Below are 25,377 nucleotides of genomic sequence, written 5' to 3' on the forward strand. Positions count from 1 at the left end.
TGAACCGTTATCTCCCCACTTCTTGCAATGTTGTGCCCTTCGAGCCAGAGCGAAACTAGTATGGTTGAGTGGATAAATTAATTATTTGATGGGTGATTGGGGCCGTTGACCACACGTGTACGCTACCTGACCAGTGAGGATGAGAAAATCCGCATGGAAGGAACGCTCATTATGTAGATAACCGTGCTTCATAATTTCCTTGATCCTCTTACCCAGGCAGAGTGGCTCCGGTCCGCTCCAGGTGCCGTTCTCCATGCACAGACGCCTGGGCGCACCATCCAGTATGTAATTTTTGTCGCACTCGTACTCCACCGTGGCGCCGTAGTGCGTCGAGTTGGTCGAGAGGAGCCAGTGGCCGTTGCCGATGGGAAGAGGGAAGCTGCACTCCACGTCTTTGGAGGTTGGGGAAGACGCAGAAAAGAAAAGCGGTCGCTGTAGCTGCGTAGATGAGGAGCTGTTTTGAACGAAGTGCGCCTGCTTGGATATTTATTTTTCAACCACGTAAAATTCGCATGAGCCATGGTATGCTGGCATAAAGCTTATAAAAACGATCACAAACAACGGACACAACAGGGGCAGACATTTTAATCCCTTTGATTGCAATGGGTGCCTTCAAAGGATGTGTTCATGTTGCGGTAAAACGTGATACAATAGAGAGATGTGGCGTTTGGAGGCCACAAATGGGGAAGACGTGGATTGCAGTGTCTTGAAGTGCGTCTCCCAGTTGCATGCAGAGGTGTGAATATATGTCTGCATGTCTGTGTTCCTTCTGAAGTTACGCCACGCCTAGTTCTCTTCTTATAGTTCGATCGACAGTGTCCTCGAATCAATGTTTCTAGAATAAACTGCGCCCCAAGGGAAATGCCGGCAGACCAATCGCCACGCCAGTCATTGGCGACACTAGACTGTACACACCACTTCGTTTGGTGTGTCTATCATTAAGGCATATTTTGAAATATAACAGATCTACTCATGCGTAGTTTTCTTTTGCCACTGCAGGCTTTGTTTATACTGGCGATGATTACCGTGTCCTTACTAATGTTTGTGTGCGTACTAATGGCTGCGGCATGAAAGGAGCAGTACTCACAGACACACTCTGGCACCTCTGATGTCCAGCGGCCAGTCGCCTGGCAGGTCCTGAGCGAGTCTCCCTGCACCACGTGACCCGTAACGCAGCGGTACTGCACAGTCGAGCCGATCTTGAACGACTCGGCTGAGGAACGGTCGTTGCCGCTGTACACCACGGTCGCATTCTTCGGAATTTTCGGTGGCGGGCACCGTATCTCTGTTCCAAGTACACAGAAGCATATTAAAATTACTCTGTATAGACCTATACTCAACCTCCTATACTTCTGTACCTGAGCAAAGGAGGTTTCAAGCTAAACCTACACAAATACCACTTACCTTGTGATACAATCTGGTGTCGTTTTCTTTTTTAAGTGTCATGCCTAGTTACATGCACCGAGTGTCGTTTTTAAAATGGGGACTCCAGTCTGGCTAGCCACCAAAGGTGTCTTTGACTAAAACTTACCCTTGTGTGTAGCTTTGAGATAAGCGTAAAGCAGGCTACGTCAATTTAGGAAACTACCTATTTTACAATAAAGATAATGTTCGAGAAGAGATAGCACGTCCGAATCAAAGTAATTTTAACTCGTAACACACTGCCACGCTCCTCCTCGCTTGCACACCTGTTATATCTTGTCTCCGCTTATCCATCTGGTGGAGATCCATGTCCCTTCCCGAGAGACAAATTCTCCTCTTCACTTTCTCTTCTCGTGTGTTTTTTAAACAACCGATTACTACTACTGCTGCTGGTACTATTGCTAGAAAAATGAGGGAAACCTAACTCGAACTAGTGTTCTCATCTAAGTATTTTTGCCTAAGTACTTAGCCCTAATTTAAACTAGATTCTTCCAATAGACGTTGAAGTGAAAAAAAAAACTAAAACTTTTACGTGGCGCGTAAAGCTTGTAGCAGAAAAGCTTTATTTTCAGCAAAATATTTTGCTCATAAAATCACTATTAGATCATCCTTCGACTGTTTCACCCACCCGCATTGCTAATTTAGTCAAACGAGTGGCCACTTCAGAATCCGACTAACTGGTTAGCATGTGCTCATGAAACAAAAATCTGACGTCTTTGAAAGGTACAGTTAACTTATGTGCAATTGGGTATGTGTACAAAACATGCCGTTTTTTTTATTTCTCCACGCAGTGCATTGTACTGTGAGGCAGCATGGCGTCTAAGCTGCTGGCGCACATCACTATTCTACCTCACACTTTTGGGAGTAGGTCACGTATCGGAGAACTTTTTTTTCTGTACAAAACTTGCCAACACCTTTCGGGCTTGGTTGTTAATCAAGACCTTCGTACCTTCTCAAACTATTTACAGTAATACCTCGTTAACTCGAACTCGGATATCTCGAAAAATCGGCTAAGTCGAAATTTTCAGAGGCACCGAACCATTTCCTATACGTCCCATGTATTCGTAGCCCTTTATTTCGAAGTATTTTTGGGTCAAACTGCGGATATCTCGAAATCTTTACTGAGAGGGTAACGAAAATTTCGCCGCCGCCGACCATTTCACAAGATTCGTACGATGCTGCCGCGCATAAGTCCCTCGATTTCTTTATGGTTTAGCCACACGTATCACAAAGCCGATGTTTTCCCCAAGCGTGAAGTCTGAGCCTAGAGGCATATGAACTTCGTCATGCAACCCTGTGGCATGTCATGTGACGGTAGAGACATGCGCAGAGGTACAGCAGTATGCGCGCGTGAGTGGAGAACTTATGGACGCCGAAATCGTTGAAATAGCCGCAAAAGCAGGGGACGGCGAAGACGGGGGGGGGGGGGGCGCTGAAAACGAACCTCCTCGAGAGGTGCCGACATCTGCCGAAAAGGGGAAGTTGCTGCACTTGCTGAGAAATAAGGTGGAGTGCAGCGGCGGGGAAGATCGGCTGATGATATGCGTCAAGCAGCTAGATTTCTTACTAGGCCCGAGTGCGATCGCAAAGCAGACCAGCATTACGCAGTTCTTTTATGCTAAGTAAAATTTCAGGGCTACAAAACCCACCCCATGATCGTCTCCTGTGTGTTCTTTTTCTCTTTAAAACCTTTATGAAAAGCAAGATTGGAAGACGCTGGTGAAGAGCTGCTTAGTAGCGCCTTTTTTGCAAAGAACTCGACATTTCGTGGCAATTCGTGCAACTTTGCTTATCTCGAAAATCCGCTTATCTCGAAATATTTCCCGGTTTTTACTACTTCGAGTTAACGAGGTATTACTGTACTACTAATTGTCATTGTCAGTTTCATTCATGGGTCACAACGCAATTAATAACTAACATGAGGACTGGCACAACACGAAGGACAATGATACTGCGTCCGACGAGTTAGGCCACAGATCTGTCTCTAATCCATCGGCACTGTCACAACCACCATTTAGGTGTTTGCAGGATACAGCTACGGAAGGCTGCCTGAGAAAGGCTTGTGGAAATTCGGAAAGGAAGCGCATGGGCGGCGTTTTTTGCAGCAAAACTGTGAGCAGACATAGTACATTTATTTTCCTCTACGTGTTTTGTCCGCGCGGCCTATAAAAGTTTTATATAAGAAGGGAAGGAAGAAGAAAGTAGGGAAGTAGTAGAATAAGGGTTTCGAAAATCACAAAAAGTGATTTTCCTACTTCCGTCGCATCTATCCCTGTATGACCACCGCTAAAAGTGCAACTTCAAACGTGTACTAGTAAAGCATGTTACCTTCGCACTTGGGAGGAGTGCCGCTCCAGCGGCCGTCCAGGGCGCAGGTGCGCACCTGCACGCCGTTGAGTCGGAAGCCCGCGCTGCACGAGTGCGCGATCTGGGAGCCGAGGTACGTCGAGCCGTTCTCGTACGACACCTCGCCCTTCAGGATCGGTGGCACGCGGCCGCAGTCCACGACTGGGTGGTGAGGAAAAAGCGGACAGGGCAGAGAAGAAAGGCCAGTTGAAACAATTCATGGAAGCTTCCGCTTACGCGCACGACTTCAATGGCGAAGCTGTTGTAGGTGAGCACTGCGGAACACATGTTCAAGTTTCAATATCATTTTTGGTTTTCATAGTTGCCGTGCTAGTAATCGTCGTCATGTGCATCGTATAGGTTGTCGTCTTCTTCGAGGCGAGTGGTGGATAGAAAGTCATCCTTAGCAATGTACACCTCTACCAGCTCAACTGGCAGAACCTGCACTAAGTCGAGCAAGGCCTCAACCACAGCGAAGACGCAGGATATATTTACGCGCAAGCACTGAAAGACACATCACTACGCATTTCTACAAGTGTGAAATTGTTTATTTACATGTTCCGTCGTTTCTTTGTAGTGCGCTAGTAGTAGTCATCGTCATATGCATAGATATCATTGTGTTCCTCACGCCAAGCACTACATCATTACATGCCCGGTTTCCCGGTAGCGCTTGAAGACAGCGCTGGAGTGTGTGTGTGTGTGTGTGTGTGTGTGTGTGTGTGTGTGTGTGTGTGTGTGTGTGTGTGTGCGTGTGTGTGTGTGTGTACGTGCGTGCGTGTGCGTGCGTGCGTGCGTGCGCGTGTGTGTGGGTGCGTGCGTGTGCGTGTGTGTGTGCGCGCGCGCCTGCGTGCGTGCGTGTGTGTGTGTGTGTGTGTGTGCGTGTGCGTGTGCGTGTGCGTGCGCGTGCGTCTGTGTGTGTGTGTGTGTGTGTGTGTGTGCGTGTGTGCGTGTGTGTGCGTGGGGGGGGGGGGGGTGGGGGGGTTTCTAAAGCCGCTGTCAGAGTCGGGGAGTCGGCGGTCGCCCCGAGGCACGCTCTCACGAGCGCTCGGCATTTTCTCGCTCCTCGTGTTTTTTTTCTACTTTTTTCTTTCTTTGCTAAAGTCACTACGCGTCCTGGGAAGGCTGGGCGGTCGCTGCGAGGCACGCGCTCATGGTTTTTTCATATTTGTTTTCCAACAAGACGGAACTTACGAGTTCTACAACATCGCCGCTCTTAAACACAATTCGCGGCCGCCGTGAACTTGAAACAGCGAATGCTCGTATTTTGTATCTGCTTAGTTTGTGCAAAAACGTATAAGCCGCAAACAAGCATTAAATCATAAGGAGCACTCCGTTGTCCAGCGGACAATTTAAAAAAGAAAATTTGTTGTCCTGGTTTTTGTATATACCCCAGCTCAATTAAAACCGTGACATGCGTTTTGGTGTATACAAGGGAACGCTAAAACCCTCCCCGGAAGAGCAAGTTTCCACGGTTGTCTTATTTTACCATGCTTGAATTCTGAACTGTAACTCCCAAACACCTACGACGCATAGTTTCTCCTGAACATGTTGCTTTCTATGGTGCTCTGTTGGTTAAATAACTGCTTTATAAACGGGTCCGCTTTGGTCACTGAATCATTACTGCACAAGCGTAGCAAGGCTGACAACCTACATAAATCATGCATGTTCATGGGATCATTAGACGCCAGTGCACAAAAAGCCCGAATTTTAGTCGTCGCGGCGTTCAACAGCCCGTCGTCGTATTCGCCTTAATCATCGTCTTTCACTGGTGGCCTACAGCAATACAATTTAACGTTACATTGATTTTCAAACTGTTGTAGCCCTCCCCTTTTGTATTCAGTGTACGCAACTAGATTGAGGTTCGCTCCTCCTACTTTTCTGTCATGGTTCACGTTTCATCCTCTGCCTTTCCGCCCTTTTTAATATTGTTGATTGACGGAACAGATAACCCCTCAACTGGTGCTGAATAGACTTTGTTACAAAAGAGGTTCGACAACGATTAGTTGGGTGGTCACTGAGTATTCCAGTGAGTGAATTATCTCCGTCCCTCTTTTCGAAATGGCACATTTAAGCAGCACTCATACCTACCATATTTTGCCAGAACCATTTCCCCTGATCTCGGTTCTTTCGGAAAAGGACAAACATTTCAGCTCCACTCATATGCATCAACTTTTCCCGCAGTGTCTCCCGCACCTGTCTTCTAAGTTTTGTGCCACTTGCTACCTGCCCCAGATGACTCCTTCCGGAGAGGAAAGTTTAGTTTTAAGTGCTTGATGTTGACTTGGCTTGGTGATTTTTGTAATAAGCGGTGAAGCAAAGCTGCTATTAGTTTTATTAAACACACATGCCGTGTGGCTGGCACGAAACTCACAAGTGCACGTAGGCGGAGCACCGGACCACTGGCCATTGCGAAGACATGTCCTGGACTCGGCACCCTCCATGACGTGTCCCGGGTGGCACTTATAGTGCACAGTGTCGTGAACCTGGAAGTCCTCCTCCACCACGTAGCCGCCAAGTGGGATCTCCGGCTCCCCGCAGGATATCACTGCGTCGAGATGGAGGAGAACCATTTGAACAGAGAAATATTTCTTCAGAGTCGCGCGCGCCGTGCTGCTTTTTCCGCAGAATCGTGCGTCTACGAGGGCCTCTTAACAGTGCTACTTGCCATAATATTATTTTCCCAATGAACTATTGCTCAATGACTAACTTTAATAAAATGTTCTTCACCATTGAGAAAAATAAGCACCCAACGCCGCTGACGATATTGTACAGCTTCATTTGGTGATGTAAAAAAAGAAAAAAGTAATTACAATGGTGAACTCTTGAAAATATTGATTATTCGATCTTACGTTTTGCGGACCCGGAGACACCACAAACCGATATAATTTAGCTTATGGGCATCGTTATTGCCTTAGTTAGCATAAAAAACAAATATAAAGCCCCGCACCTCATCCTTTTTTCTCTCGTTTACGACCCCATCCTGTACACAAACCACCTGGAACTTACTCTCGCAGGAAGGCTCAAAGTCGCTCCAGAGGCCCGTTTCGAGGCACGTCCTCGTCTCCACTCCGTCAAGGGTGAAGTTTTCCCCGCACGAGTAACGAGCCACGCTCAGGAAAGTCGACGTTCCATTGACGAGGTACACGTCCCCGTCTTCCAACGGCCTCGGTTCGCCGCAGTCGATATCTGCAGCATAACAAGATAAATTATAGTTGTATTTGTGGCAATCAGAAGCTTGACTTGCATGGAAGCTACGCGTGTGTGTGTGGCAGTAATGATATTCCAATATTTTATCACAACACATCGAGACAATAAGCTTACCAATGGAATTTTTTTGCTGATGCTGAAAAGACGGAATATTTTTTTTTAGCTTTGAGCAGTTTTGTTTCTTTATAATGTATTGTGTTGTGCTGTTACACGTTTTAAGTGCCTCCCTTAACCTTATCGCTGTTGCGTGTACAGGGAGCAACAATGGAAACGCGTCATTCAACAAAACAGCGGTACCGTACATATTAGAGCCTATTGATTTTATGCGATTCCGAATGGCAAATTTAGTTATATCGGGATGAAGAGCGGTAATACTACCTCGGAAGCTTCCACAACCCGCCGCGATAGTTTAAACATTTCGAATTCACAAACCCGTAATTGTCGTATTAGAATTCATTTACTTGTTCGCTTTCTATTTTACTTGGACAATGCGGATCGACGCAACGACACTGTACATCTGTGAAGGAAACACTGGTGATGTAAATTACCGCCACGCATAAGCCTCACTACCGCGACAAAATTTCCTAACTGCCGTTCCAGTAACACCACTCAATTTATCCCATGCAAGCTTTGAATGGTAAAAACAGAAAGGTGTCTTTATATGATCTTTGTCAAAATTAAATTGACCGTAATTGGGTTACTATCGTCTTTCTCTTATAATCGCACCACTTTTACAGGAACAGCTTCACAAATTTCTTCTTTTTGTCGATCCGCGCTAAATGTATTTCGGGTTTTGTGGATGTGGAATGTTTTTTAGGAAGGAGCTAGTGCATCATACTTTCGTACACATGAAGCTTTCTCGGCGGAAACACCCAAAAAATGAAAAAGGGGCGTGGTTTTGTTACATTCCCTGGAGACAACAGCCATGTTCCCATTTTATTAAGCGCCGTTAAATTCTCCGACTTATATTAGCTCTCCCCGCAGTTCCCATAAACATTGTGCGTATCAGGTGTACGTTTAATAAAAGAGTCTCGGGGAAGCGGCCTGTATACACAACGGTACCAAGAATAAAATGCTACCAAGTGAAAATGAAAATTTTAACTCAGGGCGCTATGGCAGAAAACGTTTGACTAAACATTTCGAATAAAACATACGCAGTAATGAACTCAGTACCTGCAACAAGTAGCACGAAGCGATATTCGCCCCGGTGGCCTTTTACTGCCTTCGAACAGCGCTGTGGCGTTCACAGCTCATGCCATGTAAAACTACGGTGCTTGAGAACACCACTGCACGGACGCGCCGTTAGTAAGGAAACTAAGACGCAATTCAAACGAAAAAAAAGAACAACGCTTAAACTGCGCACTGTTCGAAGCGGATAGTGACTTTTTGTGAAATATTGCGCCTGAGGTGGGCGAAGGCTCGGCTGCAGGTGCTCTAAGATGACTACTCTAGCTATAACAGAAACAAACAGTAATGGACGAAAATGAATTGAACATGCTGGGGCAGGAAACGTAAGCCTTCCTAGCATGGAATGCGAGCCGTGCGCTCTGCGCAATTGTAGTTCTTTGAGTTGCTGTGAATAGTAACACATCGTATAAGGCAGTGAAGTTGTCGGGAAAAATTGGACGTGTCAAAATGTTGGACAGCGGAATGTTGGGGAAACAATGGAACCGGACGAATAGGAATTTTACCAGAGGCATGATGTCCGCGTGGCTGTGGGATACTGGGAAAATATACCGTCAAACAGACATGTCTTGGCAAATTTATGAGTTATTCCGGTGCTCTTGACCATCTAAATTCAAAAATGGGTTGGGTGGTCATTCGGCCATTACCTGACACAAATTTAATAAACGCTATTAAGCGAAATTGTCAGGAAGCATAGACGCGCGAAATGCTTTACCACAGTTTTACCACAGAAAACAATTAAGATATAAACGGGATTAAACTCCACTTGGCAACTCAAAGATTTATTCTCTCTCTCTCTCTCTCTCTCTCTCTCTCTCTCTCTCTCTCTCTCTCTCTCTCTCTCTCTCTCTCTCTCTCTCTCTTTCTTTCTGTCTCTCTCTCTCTCTTTCTTTCTTTCTTTCTTTCTTTCTCTCTCTCTCTCTTTCTCTCTTTCTTTCTCTCTCTCTCTCTCTCTCTCTCTCTCCAAAGTGGGGGAAGCGAAGGGTCATCCACAGCCACCATTAATCAGTAGTGGAGTGAAAAGTAGTGTGTGTGGGTGAGTTCTCGTGTTTATGAAGGCAACTATCCATCCTTGGGTAAATGAATGGTTACATAGCTACATGCAAAGGGGATGACGGGTGTTTGCGCGGTTGATGAGGCGCATGCGCGGTAGATGGGGCGCAGCGAGAAGGGCAACTCACATTTGCAAGTGGGCTCGTCGCCACTCCACGTTCCTCCCAGCTCGCAGCGGCGAGTGTCGTTGCCGATCAACTTGTGGCCGGGGTCGCACTTGTAGCGAGCCTTGTCTCCATATCGGCGACCCTGGACGTCTAACGAAGAGCTTGGCACGGGGGACAGTGCCATGCAGTAGCTCTCTGCGAGGGGACGAACACGGGGTGTCAGGCGTCGTAACGGCAGACTCATACCAAAGAAGTTATTGGGGTAAACTGCACCACCGTGCTGCAATGGAAGTTTTTAAAATCTGTTTGTATTTTTAATCTCTCTGAGATGTCTTATATTAGCATAAATTAAAAGATTTCAGCGAGCGTAGCCTGTGCGGAAGGCTATAGTACCAAGATTGCCTCATTGTATCTCTCTGCCCCTATGTTCAGTCACTGCTCCTTGAAGTCAACAAAAATAAAAAGAAATCAGGGGGGATGCTTATAACTTCCTAAAAATTTGAAGGCGAAAACGTCGTTGGGCCTTCTATTGTTCTGCTCACGAACTTGTTGATCTGCTCATAAACTATGTCATATTATATCTGTAGTTTTGGGGGACTGGATTCCTTCTGTTGTTCTGCTCACGAACTTGTTGATCTGCTCATAAACTATGCCATATTATATCTGTAGTTTTGGGGGACTGGATTGACTCGCGCACTGAAAAAGGGAAGCATTAAACGGCTCCTATATCAATATCTCTATTAATACATTACAACATACAGTAAATGCACCCTGCTATATTTGAAACTCACTCCAGTTTTAACTACACTTCGGCTAAAAATATATACTTTATCTCTTGTCAGCAATACATCAATAAAGTGAGATAGCTAATACTTTTACATTAAAGCGCCCTTGTGAAAATATGGAACGAAAAGCATCAAGCAGACTTTAACGTATAACTCCCCCCCCTCCCCCCCCCCCAACTAATAGGACAAAAGACGGAAGTCGATTCATAGTAAGTAGAGGGACTCACGGAGGCAGGATGGCTTTGTTCCGTTCCAGCGACCATCCGCACCGCAGATGCGTCGGGGCTGTCCAACAAGGGTGTAGTTGGTGTCACAGACATACTCAACCGTCGCGTTGTACGTCGTTCTTGAGTGCAGCAGCACGGTGATGCCATTTTCTGTAGGATCGGGGGCTCCGCAGTCGACGTCTGTATAAAAAAAGGACACAGTAGTGCAAAAAAAAAATCCCTGCTTTACTAAATTGCCTAGCATTATCACGGACAGCCAACCACCGTCATTTCCAGCGTTGTAAAAAAATCTCCTTCCTTGAACACTATGAATCAATTCTTCCATTCCTGGTCTGCTATGTGCTACGTTACGCCCCGATGTTGATCGTTTTTGCAAACAACTCACACTGAAGGTGCCCTTTTTGACGCCTACGGGTTGATGCATAAAACTAGCAAGAGCGAGAAGCTCGCATTACTGTGTCAGCTGTGGGTGGCATTGTAATCGTTTTGAGGAAACAAACAAGGTTGCTGGATCTCAAACGCCCAACGTAGGCTGACATGCATGCTTACAGGGAGGAAACAAGAAGCCAAACTTTGTTCGCTAAATCATTGTTCCTCAGCGTGGCAGCAGCAGCGCTTGCTGAACAATGTGGTTCCTTCTTCCTCTCCGCGACTCGCTAACATGGTTAGCTGGCGTCCCACAAGTGCCTTCATACGTCTCACCCATTCCACGGTCGGTTAAAGATTAGGCTAGACATAAGTGGACTCCTTCTCACTCACTACTGAGCGCTAAAATAATTCCAAAATCCGTCTACCTCTATATTTCACGCCTCTCCCCGTATGCCGTACTAGTGAGACTGGGTTGCACTTGCCATCGTTTAATAAATGAATTGTCCTTGAGATGAAAATGAGTGTACACGCAAACTTACTTCATCGAAACGGTAATTTGTATAATGCGGAGAGGGAGAGATAGAAATTGAAGCGGGAAGGGTAACTAGGCGCAGAAGTCGCTTTACTGCCCTATACGGTCGTAATTGGTTTAGACGGTTAAAGAAAGGGCACAAGAAAAAGTTGAAACTGTAGTGTAGACGCGTGAGTACTCTTTGCCTTTCCTACAGACAAGGATTGTTCACATAACACAAGATAGAGCGGCTGGTACCACTGTGTATGTGTACAACTGGCGAAGACTGAAAATAAGCGCGTCCTGAAAAATGTCCGCTGTCAGATTGATTTAAACCACAAGACAGCGAAAAAAATTGATAACCACCACTACAATCTACACACGCTACAAGCGTCAGTGTGTCTGACACATGCAGAAAGCAGTAGCGTCTGCGGCAAACCCACGCGTCATTCCGATACACCGTTCATAGCCCAAACTGAGCCACCCTCTTTATTCCACACGACAGAGCGCGCCCCACCATACACATCCTTCAGGCTTATCCGGTTAGATCTGGACGTTTAGTAAAGTTCAGCGCTTTCAAATGGCAGCTCCGGGCATGCAGGAATTCTAATAAACAATGTTTTTTTTTTTAAACTAGCTTCATAGATACTGGTCGATTTGGCCGATAAACCTTTTTTTATTACTTTAATCGCTTCCACCTCCGCATTTCTCTCCGACTAGCGCCGTTCTGTAACTTACGCCGTCTCTGCGGTTCAATGAGCATTCAACAACTACATGGCTTCACTAAAGCGTTTCACAAACCATTCCTACCGCGTCACATTGAAGAGCGAAACAAGCTGCCAAAATCTTTTCACAGTGACAAACAACCTTGCGGTATTTAAAGAACTATAGTTGCCTCACTCTGATCTTTATTTGTTTATAATTCCTGCACTTTTCCACAATCTCGTCTTGCTGCTTTTTCTGTTTATTATAGTATCTTACAAAATTTACGAATGTTGTAGTGGTATTGAAATTTAGGTTTCGGTTTAGCTTTGTGCCAGTACAATATTTTCCCAAACCCGCTTGTGTAACACTCAGTGGGGTCCCCTAAAATTTCAGCGAATGATGTTCTGTTGAAGCTGCTTGGTTAGCACAATGGCGGCCACTTTGAATACTCGTCTCGATGCGGGCATTTACTGTGATGACTGATCAGTGCGCTCGAAAATTTCTCCCCGCACTTTGCATAATCAAGTCAACCGAGATTAAGACACCAAATATTTGTTTTTATTGGCCATCCCCAACAATTGGACATCTCCACCAATTTTTTCCACAATTGCACACTACCGTTAAACATAAACGAATCCCCGTGAAAACTAGCCGGTAACGGGTGCTTACACTTGCATGCTGGTGCGTTTCCCGTCCAGAAACCGGAAACTGCACACTTCCTCGTCTTGCTTCCGACAAGCAGGCTTCCAGTGGGACAGTCATAGACCACCTCCATTCCAACCCGGTAGTCCCTGCCAGCCAGGGTTGAGTTCTCCTGCTGGTCCGGGCTGCCGCAGTTTGAAGGGTCTGCATCAAGGTGGGCAAATCGATGACCAGCCACCTTGAGTTTAGAACGCGGCACTGTTTTAAATGTCGGAGTTCCTACATAGAACTCAAACACAGACCGTCTTGTGTGTGTGCATGTTTTGGGAGTTTGGAGAAGGCCACTCACCGTACTGGCATATCCATGGCAGGTAGTCCAGATCACAGGTGACGTCATTCCAGCGCCACTTTCGGCCTCCGTCTATTACAACGCAGTTCTGTTGACCGTTGTAGTTATTGGGCTGATCGTCCGCCCAAAGAAACTCTCGGACAGGGTCCCCTGGATGATGACACACCTCGTTATATAGCAATGCCTTACTAGTAACTAAAGAATAAATATATAGGGAGAGAAAAGTAAAGCACATTCCGTCTTTTTTGTTGTTGTTTCAGGTTTCGGATAGCTATGAATGACTGTGTCATTGTGAGTTTTTCCCGTTGTGAGAGGCCCTCTTTCCACCATGCTAAATCTTGCCAGAAAACGCTGATGTTCCCGGCTTTAGGTTTAAAATAGCTATATATAATTTTTTCATTTATTTATGTTTTTCATGGGCAATCCTGTACATCGCTAGCTGACTTTAAGTATTAAAAACAGCTTTTTTGAAATCCATCATTTGAAAGTTTGAAAGTTTGAAAGTTTATTGCGACAGCATGTACAGGAATGGCTATGCAGTTGTCAAGGAGGACGGTCAAAAAGGCTACAGGAAAAAAAAAAGCCTGACAAGGTGACGCCCCCCTCCCCCCTCCCGTTTTGGCACGACTCTGCGGGAAATGGCACGTACTTTGTGACAATAAAAAATAACAGAAGAATGCACACAATTAACACATAGAAAATCAGCTTTCAGTGTTCAGAAAGACACAATAATTACAATGAAAATTCCAAGAATCGCCAGCTGTTCTTGAAAATCAACTATACTGTTTCTTAAAACACGCCAGGGCAGCGGATGTGCAGTGTCCCGGATATTTCCCTTCAATACCACTTTGAGATGCAGCTAGGACTTTAAGATCCAGCTAGACCTAGATAAAAACAACTAAACTGGCCACAGCTCACCTGGGTAATTATTATGCCGACAAGTGCACATAAAAACGCCTATAGTTCGATCGGCTCAGGCTAATTCGTTTATCCATTTCCTAAATTAAATTAAAATTGATAAGTACATAAAAAAGGGCTATTTTTGTGAGCTTGAGAGTGGGCTCGTTTGGGCAAAAAGACGCCCATTTTTGATGTTTTGACCTGCGCACTGCGAGGAAAGGGTGACAAAGATAAAAATTGGCGCACTTTGCATTAGCGCTGCAAGCTGAAGAAACAGCAGAGCTGGAGGCCCCTCTCGTTGCGTCGGAAACCCGGCTGTTGTACCTTGCGTGGATTTCCGAAATTGACGCCGACAGTTTCTCACGACTAGCAGGCCCGGATCGTTTTTTTTTTTTTTTTCATGCGCTTTCACATCACACCCAAAGCGTACCTCGTTAGCTCGCGCTAGAACCGGCGGATACCGGTTCGCGAACTCCGCGTCTGTAGCGCCAGCTGTCCCGTGCTTCCCACTTCCGGTGCGAACGCGCATGAACTGGCAAGGAGAAGAGCACACGAGAGATCACGCCACGAACGCTTGGCAGGGTGTCCTGTAGAAGGTCAAGCGGTGCCGGTGCGCGCGATGACGCAATAGCTGGGCAAGGCTTCGCTCCGCCTACGCGACTAGGAGAAGGTGGCGTCGGGCGCCTCCCACCGAAGTAGTTTTTTCTGTTGGTATTTTTCTGCTAACGCCAACGGACCAAGCTCAAGCTTAAACCGCTCTGCTTTTAAAAACAACTGAGCTGCGCCCAGGCTTCCGTTACTTGAGGCCAGAGATTACCAGAGTTTACCAGCCAGATTTTTTTTTCTTTTAACAGCGGAGCTGTTTAGGCTTGAGCTCTGCCCGTGCGGATCGCTCACAGAAAACTCCCCTCCGCGAAGCGCAGAGAAGGACAATGCTAGGCCAAGAAGTATCAGGGAAAGCGGTGAGGAAACACGGAGCCCACGGAGTGCGCGCCTCATGAAAAAATCGGGCCCATCTCCCCGCGAGGGGGACTCGAGTAAATGCGTCGCATAGGGGGTGGGTGTATGGCGTTAACGTTTAGTGTTTGGGGAGTTTGTGGTGGTGAATGCGTTGTATCAGCAGCTTCTTGACGTAGTTTGAATGAGTCAAGGATATAAGGCGCGTTCGTAGCCTCCCATTCTGTGTCGGCTTTGTGGCGCAGTGGGTAGAGCACCATGTACATTGCGTTCCGCCCGCAGGGTCGAGGGATCCGAACCAGGCGCCGGATAGTATTTTTTTTTTATATAGTGTAGGGGGAGGGATGCGGACTACGACTACGGACGTCAACGCGGGTGACATCGTGAGTTACTGAAACGCTCTGCTTTTAAAAAAACGCTTCCGTGGTCGGTCGGCATCGAACCTGGGTCCATCGCGCTATGAAACCGGCGTCTATCTTATCATGCGCTATGATTGCATTCGGGGCACCCAGCATTTTCTTTCATCCTAGCGTGGGTGTTGGCCGTGCACTTTAGATGAGTTCAAATGTACGTTGGTTTCGGACTTTAGCAGTTTGTATTTTGTAGTTCAGGTGGGTAGATTGTGGACTTTTATTTACCGCAGATCGCAATGAGAAAGCTTCGCTTTTTAACCATCTTTCTCTTAAGAAAGGGCCAGATCTAAGGAAAGCCAAGTTAAAGGGACCCTGCAACGCTTTTTCCAACTTTTTTTGAATTCTGAAATGCTTGCAGAACGTAGTCACCGAACACACCCAGTACTTAGATTAGGGGTCGCAAATCACCTCTACCAACAATTACTACTCTATGCTCATCAGATAACTTAGAAACTCGCTCAAATAAGTTTTTTCTCTTTCCCGGTCCTGACGTTCTTCGAAAGCCCGAATTACGTTACTGAGGCCATGTAACGGCTGTTGACCGGTTTTCCTTCAGTTGCAGCAATGAATGGTTTCCGATAGCAACTTTAAAATTAAAGCCACAAAAACAAAGCAGTAACGAAAGACGTATCTGGAGCGACGAGCAAATCACGTAGTGGCGCTCCGTGCTGGCGATAACTGTAGCTTTCGCAGTGCTTCCAGACGCAAAGGAAAGAGTGAAAGCGTTTATCGAAAGTGTTGCAGGGTCCCTTTAAAGCTAGTGAAAATCACCAGCTCCGCTGTTTTCTGAGTCTTTGTATCTCAATTGCGAAGGTGGGCATTTTTTTTCTTTGATGGGAGAGGAGGCAACGCAAGTTCTACATGTTATTTATCTCAGCCATAGCTGTATTGATAGCTGAAGAGAATATAGGAAACTTTTACATGGTGTTGTGTGGACATGCACAAGTTTAAAGGTGGACATCTGTAGCCGCGTAACAAAACTACTGCAATGGGCAGTCACAATTCTTTTTCTCCCTACCAACATCGACTATACAAACATTACAATTATCTTTCTTGCAATTACGGACAATGCAACCTTCTCCCAAACCACGAGAAAGAAAATAAGCTAGCATAACTATCAAGAAAAAAAACTACGCTGCGATTTTCAGTTATTCTGAGAAATGCGGCTAGGCTTGCGGTAGCCACTACACAGGATCTCGGCGGTGGAGAAAAATGTATTGTGTGCAGGCAGGCAATATCCTCAGCCCACCAGGCATTCCAAGCATCAAGCAGATTTCATAAAAGTCGGCAGCTTGCGGTATCATAGTGCGGACATTAAAATTCGCACTTACCGCTCACCCAGTACCAGCCTCGCTTTCCCTGGCCGATTCCGGTGCGTCGCTGGGCACCCATCCAGACCAACTTTGACTTGAGCTTGTCTCTGCGTCGTTCCAGCTCGGCCGAGATGAACGGCAGCGTGAGTTCGTCCACGGTGTGCACCAACAGGCCTCCATGAGTCTGTTGGTTGAAAATGGAGAGACAGCGGTTTGCGAACAGACCAAGCATGAGAATAGTTTTAGCCATGAGTTTGAAAGGTGCACTGCTGTTATCATAAATCACCATCCATGCCTAGCTCCGAGCAAAGGTTTCTCCCTCACTTGCAAGTTTCTCCGTGCAGTAATGAGCAACAGTTTACGGTACACATTGTATGAAATTTTACATTACATTGTATGTTAAGCTTCCAAGGGCAATTTCTCTGTCTCTTCCGTACATCTCTCTTCTGATTTGTGGTTTCAGACTCTAAAGATTTGAGCAGGATAGCAGTTATTCGGGGATGCCCAATGAATGCTCTTCCTCAGTTTTACAGGAGCGGCGAATGCGAGGTCAGATAAAGCGAGAGGAGGAACAACAGAGAGGAGTGCAGATTTTAATTTCATTACTTTGCATACAGATAGCCGTATCCTGCCGACAGTGATGGGGTGCACGTTTATATGGTTTTGTTCTTAAAACCATCATTATTCATTGTTTTGTGTCTATTTGTAAAATCTTGAATAAAATAAAATAAAAACGAATTTCGACCTTTATCCAGCCAACTTCTCCAACCATGCATTACATATGTAACAAATAGGCTAGCCTTTCTGTGAGAAATTCGTCAAGTGCAAAAATATTGCGGGAAACATCCATCATCACCGTCATTTACCCCCATATAGACTAAGGGAAGCGCTATCTGAGCCGTAACAAAAACGTCTAACGCACTGCGTAAGGCATTCAGACACAGCATGGCATGCTCTGCACACCCGGCCAGCATCGAGGACAAGCGGGAACGCAACCAATGAACGAGAATTCGGTTCACCTGGCAGTAGGAGGAGGCGTCCTGGAAAGAACCACCACGGGTGCCCTGGAACTCGTAGCACTTGCGAATAAACGTGGTCAGCTCCAGCGGTTCCACCCGGTTTCCGCACCGGTCCGGAGAGAACTCTGTGCCGTGCCGAAGAAAGGTACAATTCTCTGATGTGCCAAAAAGAAAACTGAACAGAATTGTTTGAACTCTGAACAGAACAGGTTCAAAAAATATACAGGACATCGTATCAAGTGATTTGGATGCAGCTGCAGTAGAACAGAAAATCTGATGGAACAGCGGACGTGCTTTGACAAATGTATTTAGTGCTTATGATAAACTAACTTTTGGTAATTATTTCATCTTCTAACACCGCAGCGGGTGTCTTCCCTCTCCGAATGATTGGGGGCATTGTGTTTGGAATCGCGGTTGCTCGGAGCTTCGGACTGGAAGTCACCGGCCATGTTTAAAACGAGACCTTGCGAGGTGGTCGTTGTTAATCGGAATTAAATTATTTTTGCAGTTTCCAGAGTTTATTAGACAGTCGTTTGGTTCTGTCCACGTGGACACGTGCTTACCTGCAATATATTCTGCTCTGGTGGCCAAAAATAACGAATTTTAGTCTTGGTAATTGCAAGCCAAACGATCGAAATATGATCAAGACGATTACGAGTTTTTCAGTTTGTTTACTCTGTTTGCAGCAATGGCCAGGAGCTACCGAAGAGCTGCAGCCGCACTTGGAGGGGCAACAGCCTTTACCGCATCTCACGACAGCACACAGAAGCGCATATTGTTTATGAGTTCTTCTCACCTCCTCCTTGTATACCTTGCGGCAACCAATATTGCCTATACACCATTCGCTTTTTATTAACTTATGTGGTGGCTGGTGGATGCTTCGAAAAAGATAACAGCATCTTCTATAGCCAGTTTACAATAAAACTGCTATCCTTCCGGGGCGTTCTCACTCAACGGAGTGATATCTTGGCATAATATTTTATTCTAGGGGAACTTTCAGCACTGGAGCCCTCATGAGTAAGCTTCATGACATAGCCCCCCACTCAGCGTATCATGGGATTCTGATGGTGCAGGCTATTGCTTTCTTGCCCTTTTCTGTCTTTTTTAAGTCACATCCACGTCTGCCCAGCGGCTTTTGTTTCCACCATTGTCCGCTTAGTTGCCATCATTGTAGTTGCGCAATTTTTGGCAAAATGCTGACGTTCTTCATTTGGGAAATAAAAAACATCACTTTTAAACTCCGGGATAGCATTTGGTGCCTTATAAAGTACCCTTCTTAATTGTCATTATATTTCTCGTTCGTCATATTACACCACAGTTGAAGTTGAAGGAATTGGGGGCCATCTTCAAGCATGTATGTTATTGCACTTGTTACACGCGAAGGCAAGCTGGTAAATTGAAAATTTCTGGTACTCACCACAGCCTTAAAAATGCAACTCAAAGAGCGCACGCAGACACGCCGCACGGGGCATACTACTGAACTAATTCACGGAACCCCAAAAAAGCCCACATGTGTGAGTGCCGTGGTTGTCGAGCGAAATCTGTAGGTCACAGCAGCAGGACAGGATTCAAACGCCAGCTCAGACTGAACTGATCGAGTACCTTATTTGCCGGGTGTGGAATAAGGAATCTGGGTATTTGAAAAGACTGAAACCAAAGTCTTTCTACCCTCTAACTGCGCCAGTGATCGATATTGGCGCCATCAAAACTTTGGACAATACTTGTTGCAGCGCAATTTTTACAAAATGAGCGTAATAGTGGAAATTCATAACCACAAGAAAGATCGGTCGAACGTAGACGTTGACGTGATACGGCTCCTTTCCAGAAAAAAATAAAGGATATCAATAAACAAGTGTTTTAAAGCACTTCTTTACACGTGTGTTTGTTCACTTTAAGTGCACCATACTTGCTTGTTTGTTCATTCTTCCCTATAAAAATGAAAGGTGACCGTGGATAATAAATATGGCATGATATGGTCTCTGCTTAAAAGCACATTAAAGAGAAATTAAAAGTTTTTTGTTCAAAGCACTGACACGTGCCAGAATGGAAAACACACCAAATTTTGATGTATATTCTGCACTTCAAGAAAAACGTATCAAACATAGCGCCTTAGTTTTGTTGCCCCTTCCTGGACGATGCCCCAAAAGCTAGCTTGCGTGGTCGGGGGCCGCCGAGCACAGCACCGTCGACAAATGTCATTGGGCTACGTTATTGTGCCTCTGTTCCTGTTTGATCCCTCCAATTGAATTCTAGCATGCGGTTAGCACACACAATACTCTGCTTTCGGCACCTCACTACTGAGGTGCCTGCTGACGCTGTGTGGCAAAAAAAAAACATGAAAGTTCGTCCAAAGAGGAAGGAGTCATACTTCGCCGGCTCCCAGTTTCCCAGTGCCAGTGTTCGCCCTTCTTTCTTTTTCCCCATCGCGTTAGCGCTGTTAGAAGTACGTTCCCCAACTAACACCGTCCCACACAGCACGCTCTGACACAAAATATTCCCCACCGAACACTCCCCTTAATGCATCTCATCCTCTTCCCTACATCAAAAACACCATACAACATAGTGTGGGCATGCCCGAACACCCCAGCTTTCCCTCCCAATCCCAACCGTGCCCCTTTAGAGTGGGCGTCGACGCTGACCAGCTCCGACCACTGCTCGCAGCTTCGGCTGGTGAATTGGGCATTGAAGGCCGGCTACAGCAAGCGAGTCCTGTACTGAGGACACCCCTCACTGGTACAGAGTGACCGCAATCACAACGGATGGGATAAATAAAGTTTCGCCTTCGCCTAATGCTCCTCTTCATATTAGTCAACTTTTTTCTACTACTTTGTTTTCGTCAAAACGACGTCCCTGCAGGCCGTAGTGGAGGTAACCTGCTGCTTGTCAAAGGTTAGTTATTTGAATAAAAAATACGCCCATCCGCTCCGTACAGATGGCAAACCAGCGAGCTGCAGCATCGGCACGGCGTATATTCCGTTTCCCGCTCGCGGCGTCGCTGGTCGCAAGCTGCCTGCTCCCCGGGAGTATCCATTTCGAAGTAACCCGCGGCCAGCGTTTTCCATTGCCACGTTGACTCTGCTCAGCCCGTACCACCGCCGGTCCCGCCCGCTGTTGTCGTTTTAACTCTGCTTCAAGCAGAAGCCCGCTGCGAGAGAGACGTTTTTTCGCTCGCTCCGATGCGCTTTTCCCCCTAACAAAGCGGGTACATGCGGTAGTACAGCTACGCCATCTATAAACCTAACCAATCTCTCTCCCCTTACTTCTACTCTTCTCCAACCTGTCTTTTATGCGCATGCGCATGGGGTTGCGCCGAAGGATTTTCCTACGTACACGGGACCGCCGGCGCTATCAGTGAGAGGGAGACCCGCCAGAGTCAAAGATAAGGGAGATATAATCAGGGAATATGGAAAAAATGCTGTAATTTAAGATGCCAGCAATGACGGTGCAACATTATGCGCGAAACTAAATACAAATTTTGTTTGCACGCCAGCATACACGCCCTTTTGACTTCAAGAAGTAACGTGCTTGTATCGGTGCTCTGGAAAAATTACTGACTTGATTCCTCTCGCACAGATAATACAAAAGCCTTTCAAACAGTGAATAAAGCAAAGAGAGACAAAGTGAAAGCTTTAAAAAAGTCTGAGGAGGTAAGCCCTTTAAGGCGGCTTACCCGTTCATCTGAAGAGGCTTATATGAAGAGGTAAGCCTTGCTACTTCAGATGGCGAGGAACAAAGTGAGACTAAAGAGCAAAGAAATTTAAGTATAGTTAAAGAGTCCCTAAAAATGTATATTAAAGAACGTACGGCTCTGAGACCATACAGGAATTTCCGTCGACAGGCCCTTAGATTTGGCCCTGATTCCCTTCCAGGAACGATTCTTAGAGAACAATATCCGTCCCGGCTGTCCCAATAACCCCTGCAAATATACCAGCTGTGGGCGTTGAATTCTGATAGGTGGTGTTGGGAAAAAATCGTGGACCTCACAAAAGCTTTCAGAGCTGAAGCAACGCAGGCAGTCCCGAATTTCTGTGTCAGCAATAAAACGTGGCGAGAATTTCTCCCGCTGGGACGTGCTCCTCTCTTGCATAGGAATGCTGTCACCGGTTCAGTTTGCAAAATACAAACAGCCTTAAAACTTACGTATTCACTCGTTGCGATAGAATTGCTTTTTTTTTTAACACAAACTTTCAACCGCGCCTAAAGAATGCGCGTACCATTTGTTGTGAAGACCATGACTTCGCAGAGTGAGAGAGATCCTTCGCCGCCAACCATGTGTATGTAGACATAACGGCCCAAAATTGGATAGGCGCATTCGAAGTCCTTGGTAGATCCGTCCTCTGAAATGAAGGGACGGGACGTCAGCAGCTGTTGCCAGAATGAGATAGGTGCACACAAGACACGACCGTAATATTTGATTCGAAAGCGTTCCGGGAGCTGAAGCTTCTGGCATGCAGGCTCACCGGTGTGCGCTTTATACGTTTACAAAATATTGCAAATGGCGGCTTTGCTTTATTTCATACGTCCCTTGTTGGAACCACGAAATTAAGACGAATGCAGTTAATCATTGCAAGTTATGCCGGTCGCGTAAATCATATACGATAGTTCTTAACAGACAGACCTAAAATTGCTAAACATGATGCATTCAAATTTTAGTCCTGGATTGAGCACAAGGTGTATCAATTCCAGACTGGATACTAGTTACTATTGAAGGCAAGCCGGGTTGTGAAACGTTCCCAAGCATGCAACTCGTTAGAGTTGCCTTTAGCCAAGTTTACAAAAACCGTTGCCTTCCCGTTAATATTCCCCGATTGAGTCATGATCGTGATGTTTGCTAACCATCAATGACCTTGACGGTTTAGCAATGCAGAGTCTTATAACAAGCGTATCCAACCACAAGCATGCGCTAAATGTTTTTTTTTTAAGTAGGCAACCAATAACTTGTTAGCTTCCACGACTTTCGCTATTACTAACGCACACTACGACGTGGAGTTATACAACATTAAAACAATCTCAAACCGGTACAAAGTTAAAATCCAGCCGTGATTATAGGCCTTTCTTTTACCCGACTTATGGCTGTTAATCTGTTTTTCAGCAAAAAACTATTGCCAACGCCACTTTTTTTCAAGGACAATCTCGAGGCCTGCAGTGCAGTAAATTAAATTAATTTTGGTTCAGACCACCCTCTATAATATCTTCGAATACATGCCATTATAGGAAACGAATAGGATGGTTGGTGCATTACTACAACCACAACAAATTGCACTAGGAACAAAATTTAGAATGGGGCGCAACAGACCATGAGTTGCGTTTATAAGTGATTCGAAGATACCTTCCTTTATGGAGTGAATTGAAAAGGTTCTTCGTACACTTTCAAAAGCCTCGCGAAATCGTTCACTGGAGCGCCTCTAATTGGAAATTCATAAGGATGAAATAATCAAGGAGGCGCGTGGCAAGGTAGATAAGGATTTTCTTAAATACGTGATTCTGGCTGTCACATTACGCAGTGCGATCATGAGCTTTTGCGGTGAGTTATGTCATGCAGTATATTGCTTCTTTTTATTTTGTTGCGAATCTAACATCTCATATCATCGCATTTTCTCTTTAGACAGCAGCAATTTCTAGTAGGAGTACATTGTGTCACGGCCATTATTTCATTTTCTCACTATAAACCTAACCCACTTTTTTCAGGCAAAAACCTAATCCACGTTTTTTTAGGAGGCCTTCTTTGCTTTTATTTATACTGGGTACGCGGATGAAGTATGGCCAGTTATAGTACTTTCACCTTTGCTGTTATGGGTTGTACTCTCGCTGGTACAGCGTGCGATGGTTTCAATGAGACCTAAAAGTTCTGAATCACACTAGTACAAGGCGAATAGGCCTAAGCACATACGCTTGTCAATAAGAAAGTATATTTCAAAGTGAAAGCCTACCTAAAGTTCCTGGATACCAGGCACAAAGCCGACTTCCCTGCAGGCTGGACTGGTTGCTGACTCGAATCTCGAGATCGTGCAGGGGCTTGTGACCTGGCAAAACACATGAATACGGCAACCAAACTTCTGTAAACAGGATGTTACTTTTAGAGCTATAACTTCAATAGCGTGCAGCACTAACAAATGTTTTTACCTTAAGTTCACAATTTTCGATAGCAAAACTGCGCGGTTATTAGATATGCTTTTTAATGAGTTGGTTTTGCCCAACAACATTTACGCACAAAAGAACATCACAACTGCTGCGATTGTGAATTCGAATGAAAGTAAAAATACAGATGGGAGGTTTCCGGAGCTGTTAGGCATGTGGCTACTCCATTGTCATTTCCGGTCAAAGTAAGAATCGCATTGATTTATACAAACGGCTACATTGAGAACCAACGCTGCAATGTGTGCATAATTCTTGTACATAAAAACTGATCTTTCTATCCACTGTTTTCTCTAAGAATTTCATCTGCAGGACGGGTGTCGGCCACGTTTCAAAAGCTGTTCCTAACAACAGTACCAATACTCATTTCTCAAACGAAGATACTCGCTCCGTGCGGTGTCGGCAGGAGTCATTAGACGTGGAAAAACTTTGTATTGCATGTACACAGATCTTTGCTTCTTGATTTTGTTCTTTCTAAGTACGAAAACACGGGAAAGATGAAGAACACAAGAGCATAGCTTTTCTTTTAGGACCAAAAATGTTCTTGGCCTCAAGAAAGTGCAATAAAAAATAGGTCTTTCAGGGGTTTTTTTGTAACTGGATGTCTTATTGCGTGAAAAAAAAACTAACCGAAAAACGACGCAGTACTACTAGCTCTACCGGTACTACCATCACGTTTCTGTAGACACCATGTGTTAACACTTTCGGACATGCTGCTATACGCGCACGTCCTGCTTTCTAATTTGAGCTACCATTGTTTGGAATCGAATGTTGTATGCAGTGGTTTATTGCAGTCATATTGACCTTTCTATCATTCAAACCTCGTTGAGATCAGGGTATGTTCCGACTTTGTTGTAATTTCACAGCAAGGTGGTCCTGTCGCCGGCACCACTAAAAGTCCTGCTAGCTTAGTCCATAACAACATTACGCCTCCACAAGATGTAGAAACGGCCTATACTTGCTATTGTATACGTACCGCAACATCCTCTCGTCAGTAGGCGCACCACGCGCACCTGGTACGGCTGCAGCAGGTCAACCTGCCACCAGGGGGCGTTCTCGGTCTTGGTCTCAGTGCAGAAGCGATTCTCATGGAGAGTGGTGAGGTCGCCGTCGTTGGCGTTCCTCGCGTCGCCTCCGCGTACCGTGCTCGACTGGTTGGCCGGCTTGCCGTACGCCACGTTCACCGCTGCAATTCAGAATTGACGATGAGTGCGTAGTTCATGGTACATATACCCGCTGGAAAGGTCACGTTATGATATGGCATCCACGCCTTCTTGGAGGGACACCCAAACAAGTTATAAACATTTTGTCTGTGTTTATTTCGTAGTACCCCTAATGGCCCTCAATGCAGAGTATACACGGAGGGGAAGCATGCACAGACCATGAATTCTTCACACATGTTTACCAGTAGTACGATAAAAATACTATAAAATAGGAACGAAAGAAAAAACTTCTATACTCTAAAATATTTAGCGAATGCGAAATTTTTTTAGATAAACCAATTCTTAGAAAACATTTTGTAACAACTTTCCTGGCTTCAAACCATCTCCTGAATTTTCCAGTCTATTCATAAGCATTTTTTTCTGCCAAAAAGTGCGTTCAAACTGCCCTCATCTTTGCGCCATCACCGTGGTTAACTTGATGACGCTGACTTTGACGTCACTCTGAAATGTTCCCCGAAGTGAATTTACAGTACGTAAACTCGACTTGAAGAAATAGCCGTTATTGATGG

General features: G+C 45.6%; 1 protein-coding gene across 1 annotated transcript in view; it reads right to left on the reverse strand.

Moving 5' to 3' along the window:
* The window catches only part of LOC144159193 (P-selectin-like), a 177,602-nt gene that overhangs the window by 13,067 nt on the left and 139,158 nt on the right, over positions 1–25,377 (reverse strand). Inside the window, exons 4-17 of the mRNA XM_077690523.1 lie at positions 24,622–24,831; positions 23,441–23,533; positions 21,725–21,847; positions 17,511–17,635; positions 16,510–16,675; positions 12,909–13,058; positions 12,587–12,763; positions 10,333–10,512; positions 9,342–9,515; positions 6,775–6,954; positions 6,140–6,313; positions 3,751–3,930; positions 1,088–1,285; positions 213–392 (exon numbers count right to left, since the gene is read on the reverse strand). Of these exons, the coding sequence (XP_077546649.1) occupies positions 213–392; positions 1,088–1,285; positions 3,751–3,930; positions 6,140–6,313; positions 6,775–6,954; positions 9,342–9,515; positions 10,333–10,512; positions 12,587–12,763; positions 12,909–13,058; positions 16,510–16,675; positions 17,511–17,635; positions 21,725–21,847; positions 23,441–23,533; positions 24,622–24,831 (2,310 nt within the window). The remainder of the gene's footprint in view (positions 1–212; positions 393–1,087; positions 1,286–3,750; positions 3,931–6,139; positions 6,314–6,774; positions 6,955–9,341; positions 9,516–10,332; positions 10,513–12,586; positions 12,764–12,908; positions 13,059–16,509; positions 16,676–17,510; positions 17,636–21,724; positions 21,848–23,440; positions 23,534–24,621; positions 24,832–25,377) is intronic.

This window comes from Haemaphysalis longicornis, unplaced genomic scaffold (genome assembly GCF_048455015.1).
Source record: "Haemaphysalis longicornis isolate Haplotype H1 unplaced genomic scaffold, Haemaphysalis longicornis Haplotype H1 scaffold_10, whole genome shotgun sequence".
Classification (NCBI taxonomy): domain Eukaryota; kingdom Metazoa; phylum Arthropoda; class Arachnida; order Ixodida; family Ixodidae; genus Haemaphysalis; species Haemaphysalis longicornis.